General features: G+C 39.2%; 1 protein-coding gene and 1 pseudogene across 1 annotated transcript in view; both read left to right on the top strand.

The window, feature by feature from the left end:
• The window catches only part of TEX11 (testis expressed 11), a 508239-nt gene that overhangs the window by 278395 nt on the left and 211687 nt on the right, over positions 1 to 18157 (top strand). Inside the window, exon 14 of the mRNA XM_037820830.1 lies at positions 1393 to 1478. Within this exon, the coding sequence (XP_037676758.1) occupies positions 1393 to 1478 (86 nt within the window). The remainder of the gene's footprint in view (positions 1 to 1392; positions 1479 to 18157) is intronic.
• On the top strand, positions 3431 to 4358 carry LOC119522782 (annotated as a pseudogene).

Below are 18157 nucleotides of genomic sequence, written 5' to 3'. Positions count from 1 at the left end.
GATGATCTCTAAAAGCCTTTTGAACTCTAGATTCTATGAACCATATTTTACTGATGACCACTCTCCCTCCAGACCCTCACTAAAAATCCAGTTATTTTTTAGACATAATTTTGATAAGCTTTGGTTATCTGGTTTTCTAACCCTTAATATTTTAATGGTAGTATATTACATATAGCAAGAGGCTCTAAAGGATAATATACAGATAACCTGACAACAAGAGAGGAAAAAACTCTATAAATTTTATAAAACATATTTAAATATTTTAAAAATATTTAGCAATTTCTGATCATTTAATATAGATAAAGTCATACTGCACTATACTCTAAAATAGCTCCCAAAGGCATCACTTTGATATATTAATAGTACAATGTTGTACAATAGTTGCTAGTGTTGTTGAGCTTGAATGGTCAAGAAAAGGTTAAATTGTGCTTAAGAAAACTAGAAAGTATGTTTAAGTTTTAGGAAAATGAAGGACTTTCATGAAATGGTTTAAAAAATTTTTAATAAAAAGTTTTATGTTTAAAGAAAATAAACTGTCAGCTAACTACAAACTTGGTTATCCACAATACTCATTTTCCTAAGATTCCAATTAGCCGAAGTTTTATTGTGATAGAGTGTTATACATTCTTTTATATTCTCAAAGTATTATAATATTTTAAATAGGCCCATTAAGTAACTTTGTACTCTCATGTGAGCATTGGAATAACAACATTTGCTGACTGGGCCAGGAGGTCAGAGTCTCACTGAGCTATAATCGAGACTTTTGTGGAAGTTGAGAGTTTGTGCCAAAGGGCTGGAAGAGAAGAGGTTATAGAATTATGTCTTCATCCAGAATTTTATTATAGTTTAAACTTTACCATAATGTGCTAATGTATTTGAACCCTGTAAATGTCTAGACCAGAAACAATCAGACATGAGGTACAATTTAAAGTAATATAGTTTATGTGTAATTGTGGCTTTAAAGTATTTTACAAAGGCTTTTTAAGGTGTAATTGGCCTTTCTTTTGAACTTGGTCTGATCTACTTAGTACACAATAGTATAAGCACTTCTTATTAATGACTTCTGGCATTGCTGTCTACTCACACACAATAACATTAAGGCACCAAATGATGATCAAATTTGGAACATGGAAAATAAGGTAAAAAGAGACTAGGCTAGGAAGGTATTACACGCTGGTGGGAGGAGTACTGTGTACCTAGCAAACTATGATTGTCTTATACAATCAATTTTGCTAGTAAACCTAAAATTGATGATGAAAACCTGTCTGAATGTGGTTATTTTGTAGCCATTACTTGAAGATTATAGGTTCTGGGTATAGTTGGCACTCTTTATTTAATGTAATAGATTTAGATTCCTGTTTTTAGAGCTTGGGTTTTTGTTTTTTTTTTCAGGTCACCAAAGTGGAAGACGATTGAAAACAGAGTTAATAGGCTGGTTACACAATATTCTGTGGAAAAAAGCTGCCAGAAGTTTTGAGGTTTGGGAATATCTGTTTTCATTCTTTTTGTTCTTTCTGTACTCCAACAAATGAAGTGTGCTCATTATGAATATCAAGAGCATCAAATATTCCAATATCCCCTCTCTCTAAGTACCATCTATTAAATATTTATAAATGTAAGGTGCTAATGGGCATTGTATAAAAGTTTATTCAGAAACAATGACATGATTCCTCCCCATTAGGAACTTACAGTGATTAGAAGTTACATCACTGATGCAAAGATGTAGCAATGTAATTTATTTTTATATGAGGTACAAGAAAGTCAGAGGGATTTTATTCTTAAAAAGTTTTGGACATCCACTTCTGACCAACATTGATTAATAGGGACTCGATTTACCTCCTTATCTGGACAACTGAAAAAGGAAAGAAAACCAGATGAAATAGATGGAAAAAAAAGTTTTTAAGGCACTAGATATCAGGCAAGAAAGGAGAGTGATCCCTTGCAGACAGGGAATAAACAAATTGAGCACTACAACTGCCCAGCTTACCTCCTTGAGTTTCCAAGCTGCAGCCCAGGAAGGGGAACTGAAGTGGAGCCAGGCGCTCATCCTGAGTTGAGGAGATGAAGCTGAGAGTCTGGGGAGACCAAGGCAGCTAGAGTTCATAGGACAGAGTACCATAAAGGAAAGCACAGCTCAGAGAGAGAACTCAGAGATCAGAAGGTCCTCCTCCAGCATTCAGCAAAGTACTGATCAGGGCATACATGGGAAGAAACTACTGAAGTCAGGGAAAGAACCATCCAAAAACATTAGATGGAACAGTGCCCAGCACTCATGCACAATAGAGCCTGTTCTTACCAACTAGACTGGAAAGCCTTTTCTTCATGGGGAATTGGATAGAGGGCTCAGAAGAATCTTGTTTCACCAATGGGGCATAATTAGTCCTAGACTGAGTACTGTTCCAGACCCACCTGAAAATTCCTAAAAGCATGACCTGAAAAAATCAAATTGTTTCCAAGGAACTTTACTTCCCAGAGCAGAGAGCTCAAGAATATTTACAGGAATACAAAATTCTCCAACCCCCAAAAGATAAAATTCACAATGTCTGGAATCCAATGAAAAATTACCAAGCATGCAAAGAGACAGGAAAATACAACTTATAATGACAAGTGTAAGCAATCATTTGATGCAGACCCAGAACTAATAACAGAAGTTAACATTAAAAGGGAAGGACATAATGTAGCTATTATAACTGAATTCCATACCTTCAAAAAGTTTGAAAGAGGTATGGAAAATATAAAAAGACCCAAATCAAACTTCAAGATGTGAAAACTATAATGTGTAGGATGAAAAATATATGATATCAAATTATACATTGCAGAAGAAAAGGTTAGTGAACTTGAAGACATAGGAATAGAAACTATCAAAAATGAAGCACACAGAGGAAAAGAAAACCTAAAAAAGAGCACCAGTGAACTATGGGACAGCTTCAGGTGACTTCATGTATGGGTAATTGGAATCTCCACCAAAAGAAGGAAAAGTGAATAAATATTCAAAGAAATAATGCCTGAAAACATTCAAAACTTAATGAAAACTATAAACTCACAGATTTAAGATGCTTAACAAACCCCAAACATAAGAAACACAAAACTACACAAAAGCACACAATAATGAATTTATTCAAAACCAGTGATAAAAGCAATATTTTTCAAAGTAACCTATTAAAAATGACTTATGTACAGAGGAACAAATAAAGAACAACATCAGATTTCTCATCAGAAGCAATGCACGTGAAAACACAGTGAAGGAACATCTTTAAATAATGAAAAAAAAACCTGTAAACCTAGAATTCTATACCAGGCACAGACATTCATACCAGAAAAAGTCAGCACCCAGAGACCCACACTATAAAGAAGTACTTCAAGCCGAAGAAAACTGATACCAAATGGAAATCTAGATTTATAAAAAAGGAATGGGGGGGCATGGGCCGCCATGGAAGACAAGGCATTCTTGTCTGGACCAGTGGGTCGAGCAGCTGAATGAGTGTAAACAGCTTAACAAGAACCAAGTGCAGACCCTTTGCAAAAAGGCTAAGGAAATTTTAACAAAAGAATCAAATGTGCAAGAGGTTCGTTGTCTGGTTACCCTCTGTGGAGATGTTCATGGTCAATTCCATGATCTTATGGAACTCTTTAGAATTGGTGGGAAATCACCAGACACAAACTATCTATTCATGGGTGACTATGTTGACAGAGGTTATTATTCCGTGGAAACTGTCACTCTTCTTGTATCATTAAAGGTGTGTTGTCCAGAACGCATTACAATATTGAGAGGAAACCATGAAAGCTGACAAATTACCCAAGTATATGACTTTTATGATGAATGTCTATGAAAGTATGGAAATGCCAGTATTTGAAACTATTTCACAGATCTGTTTGATTATCTTTCAGTTACAGTTTTAGTAGATGGACAGATATTCTGCCTCCATGGTGGCCTCCCTTCATCCATAGATACACTGGATCATATAAGAGCCCTTGATCGCTTACAAGAAGTAATGACACATGAGGGCCCAATGTGTGATCTGTTGTGCTCAGATCCAGATGACCGTTGTGGGTGGGGCATTTCTCCACATGGTGCTGGCTACACATTTGGACAAGACATTTCTGAAATGTTTAACCATGCCAATGGCCTCATGCTGGTTTCTCATGCTCACCAACTTGTAATGGAAGGATACAATTGGTGTCATAATCGGAATGTGGTTACTATCTTCATTGCACCCAATTATTGTTACCGTTGTGGGAACCAGGCTGCTAACAAGGAGTTGGATGACACTTTAAACTATTCCTTCTTTCAGTTTGACCCAACACCTCGCCGTGGAGAGCCTCATGTTACCCAGCACACCCCATACTACTTCCTGTAAATTGCTCCTCAGAAAACCTGCCTTTGTATGTGGAAGTATACCTGGCTTTTTAAAATATATATATTTAAAAACAAACAAGAAAGCAACAGTAATCTATGTGTTTCTGTAACAAATTGGGATCTAGCTTGGCATTAAACCCCATCATGGACCAGAATGTACCATACTAATGATGAGCAGCTAGCACAACCTGAGACTGAAATTCAGTACTACACTATGTTCTAGATCAGTCAGTCATAATAGTTTGTTTGCTGTATTTGTAGTAACCATTTTTCTCTGGACTATTCAAAAAAACATGGTAACTACTTTCTCTTCTTTTGCACTTATTTGAAAATTTAGTTATAGTGTTTAACTGGCATGGATTAATAGAGTTGGAATTTTATTTTTAAGGAAAATTCACACAAGCTAACTTCGATTTACCCCATTGTCACCTTTATTTTATTGAAATGTATAATTAACTTAACTGAAGAAAAGATTCTTCTTGGGAATATGTTGCCATAATATTTATTTATTTATTTTTTTTAATCATCATTTTATTGAGATATATTCACATACCACGCAGTCATACAAAACAAATCGTACTTTCGATTCTTTACAGTACCATTACATAGTTGTACATTCATCACCTAAATCAATCCCTGACACCTTCATTAGCACACACACAAAAATAACAAGAATAATAATTAGAGTGAAAAAGAGCAATTGAAGTAAAAAAGAACACTGGGTACCTTTGTCTGTTTGTTTCCTTCCCCTATTTTTCTACTCATCCATCCATAAACTAGACAAAGTGGAGTGTGGTCCTTATGGCTTTCCCAATCCCATTGTCACCTCTCATAAGCTACATTTTTATACAACTGTCTTTGAGATTCATGGGTTCTGGGTTGTAGTTTGATAGTTTCAGGTATCCACCACCAGCTACCCCAATTCTTTAGAACCTAAAAAGGGTTGTCTAAAGTGTGCGTAAGAGTGCCCACCAGAGTGACCTCTCGGCTCCTTTTGGAATCTCTCTGCCACTGAAGCTTATTTCATTTCCTTTCACATCCCCCTTTTGGTCAAGAAGATGTTCTCCGTCCCACGATGCCGGGTCTACATTCCTCCCCAGGAGTCATATTCTACGTTGCCAGGGAGATTCACTCCCCTGGGTGTCTGATCCCATGTAGGGGGGAGGGCAGTGATTTCACCTTTCAAGTTGGCTTAGCCAGAGAGAGAGGGCCACATCTGAGCAAGAAAGAGGCATTCAGGAGGAGACTCTTAGGCACAAATATAGGGAGGCCTAGCCTCTCCTTTGCAGCAACCGTCTTCCCAAGGGTAAAACTTATGGTAGAGGGCTCAACCCATCAAACCACCAGTCCCCTATGTCTGTGGTCATGTTAGCAACCATGGAGGTGGGGTAGGCGAATACCCCTGCATTCTCCAGAGGCTCCTCAAGGGGGCACTACATCTTTTTTTTTTTCCCCTTGTTTTTCTTTCTTTTTTTTTTTTTTTAACTTTCCCTTCTTTTTTAAATAACCTGTATGAAAAAAAAAGTTAAAAAGAAAACAAACATACAATAAAAGAACATTTCAAAGAGACCATAACAAGGGAGTAAGAAAAAGACAACTAACCTAAGATAACTGCTTAACTTCCAACATGTTCCTACTTTACCCCAAGAAAGTTACATAATATTGCAACATTTCTGTGAACTTGTTCCTACTATATCCATCAGAAATTAACAGACCATAGTCATTTCTGGGCATCCCCAGAACGTTAAATAGCTTATCTGTTCTTCTTGGATTATTGTTCCCCCTTCCTTAATTGCTCTCTACCGCTAGTTCCCCTACATTCTACATTATAAGCCATTTGTTTTACATTTTTCAAAGTTCACATTAGTGGTAGCATATAATATTTCTCTTTTTGTGCCTGGCTTATTTCGCTCAGCATTATGTCTTCAAGGTTCATCCATGTCGTCATATGTTTCACAAGATCGTTCCTTCTTACTGCCGCGTAGTATTCCATCGTGTGTATGTACCACATTTTATTTATCCACTCATCTGTTGAAGGACATTTGGGTTGTTTCCATCTCTTGGCAATTGTGAATAATGCTGCTATGAACATTGGCGTGCAGATATCTGTTCGTGTCACTGCTTTCCGATCTTCCGGGTATATACCGAAAAGTGCAATCGCTGGATCGAATGGTAGCTCTATATCTAGTTTTCTAAGGAACTGCCAGACTGACTTCCAGAGTGGCTGAACCATTATACAGTCCCACCAACAATGAATAAGAGTTCCAATTTCTCCACATCCCCTCCAGCATTTGTAGTTTCCTGTTTGTTTAATGGCAGCCATTCTAACCGGTGTTAGATGGTATCTCATTGTGGTTTTAATTTGCATCTCTCTAATAGCTAGTGAAGCTGAACATTTTTTCATGTGTTTCTTGGCCATTTGTATTTCCTCTTCAGAGAACTGTCTTTTCATATCTTTTGCCCATTTTATAATCGGGGTGTCTGTACTATTGTCATTGAGTTGTAGGATTTCTTTGTATATGCAAGATATCAGTCTTTTGTCAGATACATGGTTTCCAAAAATTTTTTCCCATTGAGTTGGCTGCCTCTTTACCTTTTTGAGAAATTCCTTTGAGGTGCAGAAACTTCTAAGCTTGAGGAGTTCCCATTTATCTATTTTCTCTTTTGTTGCTTGTGCTTTGGGTGTAAAGTCTAGGAAGTGGCCGCCTAATACAAGGTCTTGAAGATGTTTTCCTACATTATCTTCTAGGAGTTTTATGGTACTTTCTTTTATATTGAGATCTTTGGTCCATTTTGAGTTAATTTTTGTGTAGGGTGTGAGGTAGGGGTCCTCTTTCATTCTTTTGGATATGGATATCCAACTCTCCCAGCCCCATTTGTTGAAAAGACCATTATGACTCAGTTCGGTGACTTTGGGGGCCTTATCAAAGATCAGTCGGCCATAGATCTGAGGGTCTATCTCTGAATTCTCAATTCGATTCCATTGATCTATATGTCTGTCTTTGTACCAGTACCATGCTGTTTTGGCAACTGTGGCTTTATAATAAGCTTCAAAGTCAGGGAGTGTAAGTCCTCCCACTTCGTTTTTCTATTTTAGAGTGTCTTTAGCAATTCGAGGCATCTTCCCTTTCCAAATAAATTTGATAACTAGCTTTTCCAAGTCTGCAAAGTAGGTTGTTGGAATTTTGATTGGGATTGCATTGAATCTGTAGATGAGTTTGGGTAGAATTGACATCTTAATGACATTTAGCCTTCCTATCCATGAACATGGAATATTTTTCCATCTTTTAAGGTCCCCTTCTATTTCTTTTAGTAGAGTTATGTAGTTTTCTTTGTATAGGTCTTTTACATCTTTGGTTAAGTTTATTCCTAGGTACTTGATTTTTTTAGTTGCTATTGAAAATGGTATCTTTTTCTTGAGTGTCTCTTCAGTTTGTTCATTTCTAGCATATAGAAACATTACTGACTTATGTGCATTAATCTTGTATCCTGCTACTTTGCTAAATTTGTTTATTAGCTCTAGTAGCTGTATCGTAGATTTCTCAGGGTTTTCTAGATATAAGATCATATCATCTGCAAACAATGACAGTTTTACTTCTTCTTTTCCAATTTGGATGCCTTTTACTTCTTTGTCTTGCCGGATTGCCCTGGCTAGCACTTCCAGCACAATGTTGAATAACAGTGGTGACAGCGGGCATCCTTGTCTTGTTCCTGATCTTAGAGGGAAGGCTTTCAGTCTCTCACCATTGAGTACTATGCTGGCTGTGGGTTTTTCATATATGCTCTTTATCATGTTGAGGAAGTTTCCTTCAATTCCTACCTTTTGAAGTGTTTTTATCAAAAACGGATGTTGGATTTTGTCAAATGCTTTTTCAGCATCTATTGAGATGATCAATTGATTTTTCCCTTTCGAGTTTTTAATGTGTTGTAGTACATTGATTGTTTTACTTATGTTGAACCATCCTTGCATGCCTGGAATGAACCCCACTTGGTCATGGTGTATGATTTTTTTAATGTGTCTTTGGATTCGATTTGCAAGTATTTTGTTGAGGATTTTTGCATCTATATTCATTAGGGAGATTGGCCGGTAGTTTTCCTTTTTTGTAGCATCTTTGCCTGGTTTTGGTATTAGATTGATGTTAGCTTCATAAAATGAGTTAGGTAGTGTTCCATTTTCTTCAATGTTTTGAAAGAGTTTGAGTAAGATTGGTGTCAGTTCTTTCTGGAAAGTTTGGTAGAATTCCCCTGTGAAGCCATCTGGCCCTGGGCATTTATTTGTGGGAAGATTTTTGATGACTGATTGGATCTCTTTGCTTGTGATGGGTTGGTTGAGGTCTTCTATTTCTTCTCTGGTCAGTCTAGGTTGTTCATATGTTTCCAGGAAATTGTCCATTTCCTCTACATTATCCAGTTTGTTGCCATACAGTTGTTCATAATATCCTCTTATAATTTTTTTAATTTCTTCAGGATCTGCAGTTATGTCACCTTTTTCATTCATTATTTTGTTTATATGGGTCTTCTCTCTTTTTGATTTTGTCAGTCTAGCTAGGGGCTTGTCAATCTTGTTGATCTTCTCAAAGAACCAACTTTTGGTGATATTTATCTTCTCTATTGTTTTTTTGTTCTCTATGTCATTTATTTCTGCTTTAATCCTTGTTATTTCTTTTCTTCTACTTGGTTTAGGATTGGTTTGCTGTTCATTTTCTAGCTTCTTCAGTTGATCCATTAGTTCTTTGATTTTGGCTCTTTCTTCCTTTTTAATATATGCGTTTAGTGCTATAAATTTCCCCCTCAGCACTGCTTTTGCTGCATCCCACAGGTTTTGGTATGTTGTGTTCTCATTTTCATTCGTCTCTATATATTTAGCAATTTCTCTTGCTATTTCTTCTTTAACCCACTGATTGTTTAGGAGTGTGTTGTTTAACCTCCAGGTATTTGTGAATTTTCTAAGTCTCTGATGGTTATTGACTTCTAATTATATTCCATTGTGGTCAGAGAATGTGCTTTGAATAATTTCAATCTTTTTAAATTTATTGAGGCTTGTTTTATGTCCCAGCATATGATCTATTCTGGAGAAAGTTCCGTGAGCACTAGAAAAGTATGTGTATCCTGGTGATTTGGGATGTAATGTCCTGTATATGTCTGTTAAATCTAATTCATTTATCAGATTGTTTAGGTTTTCAATTTCCTTATTGGTCTTCTGTCTGGTTGATCTATCTATAGGAGAGAGTGATGTGTTGAAGTCTCCCACAATTATTGTGGAAACATCAATTGCTTCCTTTAGTTTTGCCAGTGTTTCTCTCATGTATTTTGTGGCACCTTGATTGGGTGCATAGACATTTACGATTGTTATTTCTTCTTGCTGAATTGCCCCTTTTATTAGTACGTAGTGGCCTTCTTTGTCTCTCAAAACATCCCTGCATTTGAAGTCTATTTTATCTGAGATTAATATTGCTACACCTGCTTTCTTTTGGCTGTAGCTTGCATGAAATATTTTTTTCCATCCTTTCACTTTCAGTTTCTTTGTGTCCCTGTGTCTAAGATGAGTCTCTTGTATGCAACATATTGATGGTTCATTTTTTTTGATCCATTCTGCGAATCTATATCTTTTAATTGGGGAGTTTAATCCATTTACATTCAACGTTATAACCGTGAAGGCATTTCTTGAATCGGCCATCCTATCCTTTGGTTTATGTTTGCCATATTTTTCCCTCTCTCTCTTAATATCCTTTGTTGTACCCATACCGAATCTCTTTAGTACTGAACCTTTCTCCAAGTCTCTCTGTCCTGTCTTTGTTTCTCTGTCTGTAGGGCTCCCTTTAGTATCTCCAGTAGGGCAGGTCTCTTGTTAGCAAATTCTCTCAGCATTTGTTTGTCTGTGAAAAATTTAAGCTCTTCCTCAAATTTGAAGGAGAGCTTTGCTGGATAAAGTATTCTTGGCTGGAAATTTTTCTCACTCAGAATTTTAAATATATCGTGCCACTGCCTTCTCGCCTCCATGGTGGCTGCTGAGTAGTCACTACTTAGTCTTATGCTGTTTCCTTTGTATGTGGTGAATTGCTTTTCTCTTGCTGCTTTCAGAACTTGCTCCTTCTCTTCTGTGTTTGACAGTGTGATCAGTATATGTCTCGGAGTGGGTTTATTTGGATTTATTCTATTTGGAGTTCGCTGAGCATTTATGATTTGTGTATTTATGTTGTTTAGAAGATTTGGGAAGTTTTCCCCAACAATTTCTTTGAATACTCTTCCTAGACCTTTACCCTTTTCTTCCCCTTCTGGGACACCAATGAGTCTTATATTTGGACGTTTCATATCATCTGTCATATCCCTGAGGTCCATTTCGATTTTTTCAATTTTTTTCCCCATTCTTTTTTTATGCTTTCATTTTCCATTCTGTCATCTTCCAGGTCACTGATTCGTTGTTCAACTTCCTCTAGTCTTGTACTATGAGTGTCCAGAGTCTTTTTAATTTGGTCAACAGTTTCTTTAATTTCCATAAGATCATCCATTTTTTTATTTAGTCTTGCAATGTCTTCTTTATGCTCTTCTAGAGTCTTCTTGATTTCCTTTATATCCCGTACTATGGTCTCATTGTTCATCTTTAGTTCTTTGAGTAGCTGCTCTAGGTGCTGTGTCTCTTCTGGTCTTTTGATTTGGGTGCTTGGGCTTGGGTTATCCATATCGTCTGGTTTTTTCATATGCTTTATAATTTTCTGTTGTTTTTGGCCTCGTGGCATTTGCTGAACTTGATAGGGTTCTTTTAGGGTTTGTAGACCTATTGAAGTCCTTATCTCTAATTTATCAGATCTACAGCTTCATGGAGTACACTTTCTCTAACTAACCAGCAGGTGGCGTCCACGAGCCACCTGTTCTCCACAAGCCAGTTCTCCCCTGCTTAGCCTTTTTGGTGAGTGGGGGAGTGAGTCTTGTGGGGCCCAATTGGTGTACCAAGCTTGCGTGTGTAGTTGGTGTTGCCTGCCCTGTATGTGGGGCGTGTTTCTGGGCAGTCGGGGAGGGGGGGTGGCCCTAACAATCAAATCTCCCTGGTGATCCTAGAGTTTTAAAGCTGCTGCAATAGTCTAATCCTTCAGTTCAGTCCTGCCACAGTTTGTCTCTGCCAGTGACCCACAAGTCCTTGGTATTGGCGTATGGCTCCTGAGACTTGCAAGTGGGCCCCTCTTCCAGGCCGTGCACCCCGGGTCCTCTGTTGAGGGATGACTGTGCTATGTCACAGGTGAGTGCCGTCCCCCCAGGGCAGTTCTGGGCTGCTGGGCTGTGTAGGGAGGCTCCCAGTCTGCTCAAATGATGGCTGAATGGGGCTTTGTTAATTCACACTGCTCCACCTTCCCAACTCTGGGACAATCAGCTGAGGTTGCAGGGAAGGCTAATGTCCACGCCCAGTTTTGTGGTGTGTGCCTGTTATTTGAAGCACTTCCGTCACACTGGGTTGTCTGGGGCAGCTCTGGGCTATGGGGCTGGCGATGGGCAGGAGTGTTTCCCGTCCACCAGGATGGTGGCTGTGAGCGGACACCCCCCTTTTCTTGGGAAGTTGTGGTATTTAGTGAATTTTCTCAGCCACTGGATTATTGCCTTTTGTCTCAGAGCTCTCTTAGTTCTGCTCTTGACTTGACGTGCCCAAATTGAAAGTCTTTGAAGCTTTCTGTATTGGGCTTCTTAGAGTAATTGTTTTAGAAAAAGAAAAAAGGATTAAAAAAAAAAAAAAAAAGGGGCCCTCCTCAGAGATCTAATGGGTTATTGAAATGCTAATAGACAAAGCAACCAGGGCCATTAAGGAAAGGTCCACAGAGCAGAGAGATCAGCTTTTCTTTGGGATTTGCATATGCGCCTCAAGGCCTGAGCTCCGCCCTTCCCCTTTCTGTGTTCACCAGAACTCCAAAAATCCTCTGCTTTTATTTTGGAGTTTTTCGTGTTGTTTTTTTTTTTCTATGCCTGTCTCCTCTCTGCTGCGCTGGCTGCTCTCAGATTCTCTGGTGTCTGGTCTCAGTCTATCTATGGTTGGAGTTTGGATCAGTAGAATGAGTTTCCGATAAGGGCTGCCACTGCAGTTCTCCCTTTTCCTTCCCGGAGCGGACAGCCCCTCCTCCCACGGGACTGAGCCTGGCAGGGAGGGGCGCGGGTCCCCTGGCCACAAAAACTTACAGATTTCGCTGATCTCAGCAGTTCGACATTTTCATGAGTGTTGTATCAAGTATGCCCAAAGTCAGATTGCTCTGTGGTGTCCAGTCCATGCAGTTCCTGGCTTTCTACCTACTTTCCTGGAGGAGTAACTAAAACATACAGCTCACCAGTCTGCCATCTTGCCCCGCCCTCCATAATATTTAAAAAGATTTCCCTTCATGTAAACTAAATTTTACATTGATCTGCATATTTCTGCATATTTGTCATGACAGTGCTTGCATCCTATTTGGTGTACTGAGCAAATAAACTTTCCATTTTAAACAAACAAACAAACAAAAAAGAATGGATGTTAAAGCTGGAGACTGCAGTAGTATCTGCTAGGACCCTCTGCCCTGGAGCTGCTGGCCAGAGCCACAGCCACATTTTCTCCATTGCCTATCCATTCCTTCACTACCTCTGCTGGAGCAGCCTCATGCACTTTTTCAAAAGTGTTTTTTATATAATTTTGACCAAGACGGCAGTGGAAGGTATCCCAGGGTACTGTTACCCACAGAATCTTTTAACAACTAGTAAAAACTCGCAGAGCCATCTTCCTCAAAACTTTGGAATATGGTTAAAGGGTTGCAGTAACTGAGTGCCGAATCAAGAAAATGCAGGCTTAAAAATGGTAGGAGAGGAGACGGAAGAAGATGGCAGCATAGAGAGCAGTGGAAGCTAGTCAGTCCCCCTGGAACAACTAATAAACAACCAGGAACAACTACTAAATAATCTGGAATAACTTTGGGGGGACAAACGTGACCGTCCACTCATCATACACCAACCTGAATTGGGAGGAATGCCCGAGATCGCAGCATAAAATCTGTAAATAAAAACTGCGGATCTGAGCCAGGAGCTCCTCCCCACCATGGCCCAAACTGCAAAGCCTCGTGGTGCTAGAGAGCAGCACTCTCCCAAACTGCAAAGCCTCGCTGTGCTAGAGAGCAGCACTCTCCGAGCAAGCGAATATAGCTCAGCTGAGCTCCAACTGCGGTTTTCATTAGCACACGTGGACTATTCAATACAAGCTATGAATCCCCAAGAAGCAGGCAGAGGCTTTTGATGACAACTGACCTTGGAGAGCTGGAGGACCTCTCTGGGAGGGAGGGGGAGCCCAGAGAACTGGGTGCTGTCTCTAGCTAATGGGTGAAACTGAAGTGGGCCACAGACCTACCCTGAAAGGGGGCTCTCTGTCCCTTTTTCGGCTCAGTGGAGAAAACCTCAGCCATTTTCAATTCCCAGTGCTCAGACCCAGACAAGGAGATAGCAGAGTCAGAGATGATTCAAATGCAAGTGACCTCTCCCCAGGGGGTATATCTTCCCTAAGAGGAAAGAGGCGGTGCCAAGGTCTACTACCTTCCTTCCATTCAGAACCAGAACCCAGAGCCTGGGGGAAAACAGCCACCAGCCACACCTCTTTACACCACTCAGGAGTGACAGGCTGACAGGCACCACTTGCTGGGCAGAAAAGCACACTGACTTGACTCACAGGGTGTACCAGTCTTCTAAGACACACCCTCAGGGAGACCTGAAACTATTGCCTTCTTACAAGACCTGAGTCCATTCTGGTCTAGGAAAACCTGGTTGGGGTAACCAAGGAGGCCAGATGCCCAGACAACAGAAAACTACAACCTACACTAGGAGGGGCAAAGTTATGGCTCAGTCAAAGGGAACAAACTTAAACTTCAACTGAGATACAGGAATTGAACAACCAGTGCTGGATCCATTCAGAAAGTTTAGGGAAGATATTGCAAAAGAGATGCATATAATGAAAACACTGGGCATACATAAGGTAGAAATTGAAAGTTCGAAAAAACAACTGGCAGAATCTATGGAAATGAAAGGCACAATACACGAGATGAAGGACACAATGGAGACATACAATAGCAGATCTCGAGAGGCAGAGGAAAACACTCAGGAACTGGAGAACAAGGCACCTGAAAGCCTACACACAAAAGAACAGATAGAGAAAAGAATGGAAAAATATGAGCAATGTCTCTGGGAACTTAAGGAATGCAGGAATGTACATATCATGGGTGTCCCAGAAGGAGAAGAGAAGGGAAAAGGGGCAGAAGCAATAATAGAGGAAATAATCAATGAAAATTTCCCATCTCTTATGAAAGACATAAAATTACGGATCCAAGAAGTGGAGCATACCCCAAACAGAATAGATCCGAATAGGCCTACACCAAGACTCTTAATAATCAGATTATCAAATGTCAAAGATAAAAAGGGAATCCTGAAAGCAGCAAGAGAAAAGCAATCCATCACATAAAAAGGAAGCTTGATAAGACTGTGCAGATTTCTCAATAGAAACCATGGAGGCAAGAAGGAAGTGGGGTGATACATTTAAGATACTGAAAGAGAAAAACCACTGACCAAGAATCCTATATCCAGCAAAACTGTCCTTCAAATATGAGGGAGAGCTTAAAATATTCTCTGACACAGACTGAGAGTTTGTGAACAAGATACCTGCTCTACAGGGAACACTAAAGGGAGCACTACAGACAGAAAGGAAAAGACAGGAGTGAGAGGTTTGAAACACAGTTTTGGGAGATAGTAGCACAGCAATGTGGGTACACTGAACAAGGATGACTGTGAGTATGGTTGAAAAAGGAAGGTTAGGAGCATGTGGGACACCAGACAGAAAGAGGAAAGATAAAGACTGGGACTGTATAACTCAGTGAAACTTAGGGTGCTCAATGATTGTGATAAAAGTTACAAATATGTTTTTGCATGAGGTAGAACAAATGAATGTCAGCGTTGCAGGGTGTTGGGGATGGGGTGGGATTGGGGGAAGAATACAACCAATGCAAAATAGAGACTATAGTTAACAGAAATATTTATTATGCTTCCTTTAATATAACATAGGCAATATACCAAAGCTAAATGCATATGTGGGGGGGGGACATAGGGAAAGTGTACAGGACTCTTGGCATTGGTGATGTTGTCTGCCTCTTTATTCTACTTTAGTTTAATGCTATCTTTCCTTTTGTTGCTTCCTAACTGTCATGTTGGTTTTTTTCTCTCTCTCTTTCTTTTTTCTTTTTCTCCTGTCTCTCTACCTTCTTTGATTCTTCCTCCTCCTTTGTGGAAGAAATGGAGATGTCCTTATACAAATAGAGGCAATGGTGGTGAATACATAACTATGTGACTATACGGGGAACCATCGATTGTTTACTTAGGACGGAATGTATGGTGTGTGAACAAAACCATCTTAAAAAACTGGGTTGGTGAAGAAACCTTGAGGGCACTATATTGAGTGAAATAAGACAGACACATAAGGACAAATATTGCAGGGTCTCACTGATATGAACTAATTATAATATGCAAACTCATAGACAAGAAATGTAAGTTATCAGGATATAGAACAAGGCTAAAGAATGGGGAGCAGTTGCTTATCATGAGCAGAATGTTCAACTAGGGTGAACTTAAATGTTTGGAAATGGACAGAGGTGATGGTAGCACATTGTGAGAATAACTAACAGTGCTGAATGGTGTCTGAAGGTCGTGGAAAGGGTAAGCTCAGAGTTACATATGTCACCAGAAGAAAAGTTGTAGGTTAAAAGTTGGGAATGTATAAAACAGTGAATCTTGTGGTGGACAATGTCTGTGATTAACTATACAAATATTAGAAATCTCTCTCATGAACTAAAACAAATGAATGACACTATAACTAGAAGTTAATAATAGAGGGGTATATAGGAAAAAATATATATATACCTATTGCAAACTATATACTACAGTTAGTAGTATTTTAACATTCATTCATCAATAGTAACAAATGTACTATACCAATACTATGACTCAATAATGGAGGAGTGGTGGTTAGGGGTATGGGAGGATTTGAGTTTCCTTGTTTTGTGTTTCTTTATTTCTTTTCTGGAGTAATTAAATGTTCTAAAAATTGAAAAAAAATTAACTGTGGTGATGGATGCACAGCTGTATGATGGTACCATGGACAATTGATTGTACACTTTGGATCTTTGAATAATTGTATGGTATGTGAACAATCTCAATAAAAAATAATTTAAAAATGATAGGAGATACATGGGACATTACTCCCAAGGGTGTAAATCTCCCTGGCAAAGTGGCAGATGACTCCCAGGGATGAGCCTGGACCCAGCATTGTGGGATTGAGAAAATCTTCTTGACCAAAAGGGGGAAGTGAAGTGAAACAAAATAACATTTCAATGGCTGAGAGATTTCAAATGGAGTTGAATGGTCACTCTGGAGGGCATTCTTATGTGCTATATAAATATCCCTTTTTAGTTTGTAGTGTGTTGGAATAGCTAGAAGGAAATACCTGAAACTGTTGAACTGCTACCCAGTAGCCTTGACTCTTGAAGACGATTGCATAACTATGTAGCTTACATGATTTGACTGTGTGATTGTGAAAACCTTGTGGCTTACACTCCCTTTATCCAGTGTATGGATGGATGAGTAGAAAAATGGAGACAAAACCTAAATGAAAAATAGGGTGGAATGGGGGTATGGAATCCTTTGGGTGTTCTTTTTGACTTTTTTTTTTAATTCTTATTTTTGTTCTTTTTGGTGTAAGGAAAATGTTCAAAAATAGATTGGGGTGATGAATGCACAACTATATGATGGTTGTGTGAACAGATGATTGTATACCTTGGATGATTGTATGGTATGTGAATATATCTCAATAAAACTGAATTTAATTAAAACAATTCAAAAATGGTAGGAGCTCGTGGTGCCCTTGTTGGCCTCTCCCCTATTTCTACTTATTGTGGTATGAGGCCTCCCTATACTCCCATTGTGGGTCTCTGTCCCTTTCTTTGTCCTGGAGGGAGCCGAGTAACCCGTAATTGCATACTTTGGTGCATGTATGTTGGTGTCAAACTTTTGGGTGGCAACCTGAAAGACTAAACCAAGAAACTCTTCTCCAGTTTGCCCTCTCAGAGCTTGTCCTACAGGCAGAAACAGCATGAAAACAGCTAATGCAGTATAAAAAACAATTAAGTCAAAGTGGCCTGAGTCAAAAGATTATCTGCTTTAAGACAGAGCACCCGGGAGAGGGAGAAAGTCTATTTCATAGGGAGTAGAGGGGGAATTTGAATTCCTTGAGCACAAGCCCAAAATAAGACTCAGGCTCAGAAAACTAGGGAGGACCTTGCACCTCCCATTCACCTTGGGCTGATATTCTAAGGAGGGCACCAGCCAAAGCAGAGCCAATTTGCAAAACACTGTGAAAGGTGTTTTTTTTGTGTGTGTTGGTTGGCTGGTTTTTGTTAGCTCTTGGCACTCAAGGAAATCTGTGTAATATCACTATCTGGATATAAACTTAAGGAACAGACAGCTCAGGGACTAAATCCTAAAGGAAACATATTATAAAATTAAAATGTATAGTGTTCAGAGGATTGTGGGAAGATGGCAGGGTAGGGAAATCCAGGACTCAGTCTTTTTACCAAAACAACTATTCAACAGGCAGGAACTGTCTGAATCAAGTATTTTGAAACTCCAGAGGCCAGAAGAACACTGTTCAGCATCCAGGGAGGAGCAGGAGGAAGAGACTGATAAATTACAGTAAAGAACAGTAAATTGCTCTTTCCATGTGGTGACTACTAGCACCCATACCCCACTATCAGCAGACCACCATGA

The sequence above is a fragment of the Choloepus didactylus genome, chromosome X, assembly GCF_015220235.1.
Source record: "Choloepus didactylus isolate mChoDid1 chromosome X, mChoDid1.pri, whole genome shotgun sequence".
Taxonomy (NCBI): Eukaryota; Metazoa; Chordata; class Mammalia; order Pilosa; family Megalonychidae; genus Choloepus; species Choloepus didactylus.
The sequence above is the reverse complement of the archived record's forward strand: the minus strand, read 5'-3'. Positions and strand labels throughout refer to the sequence as shown.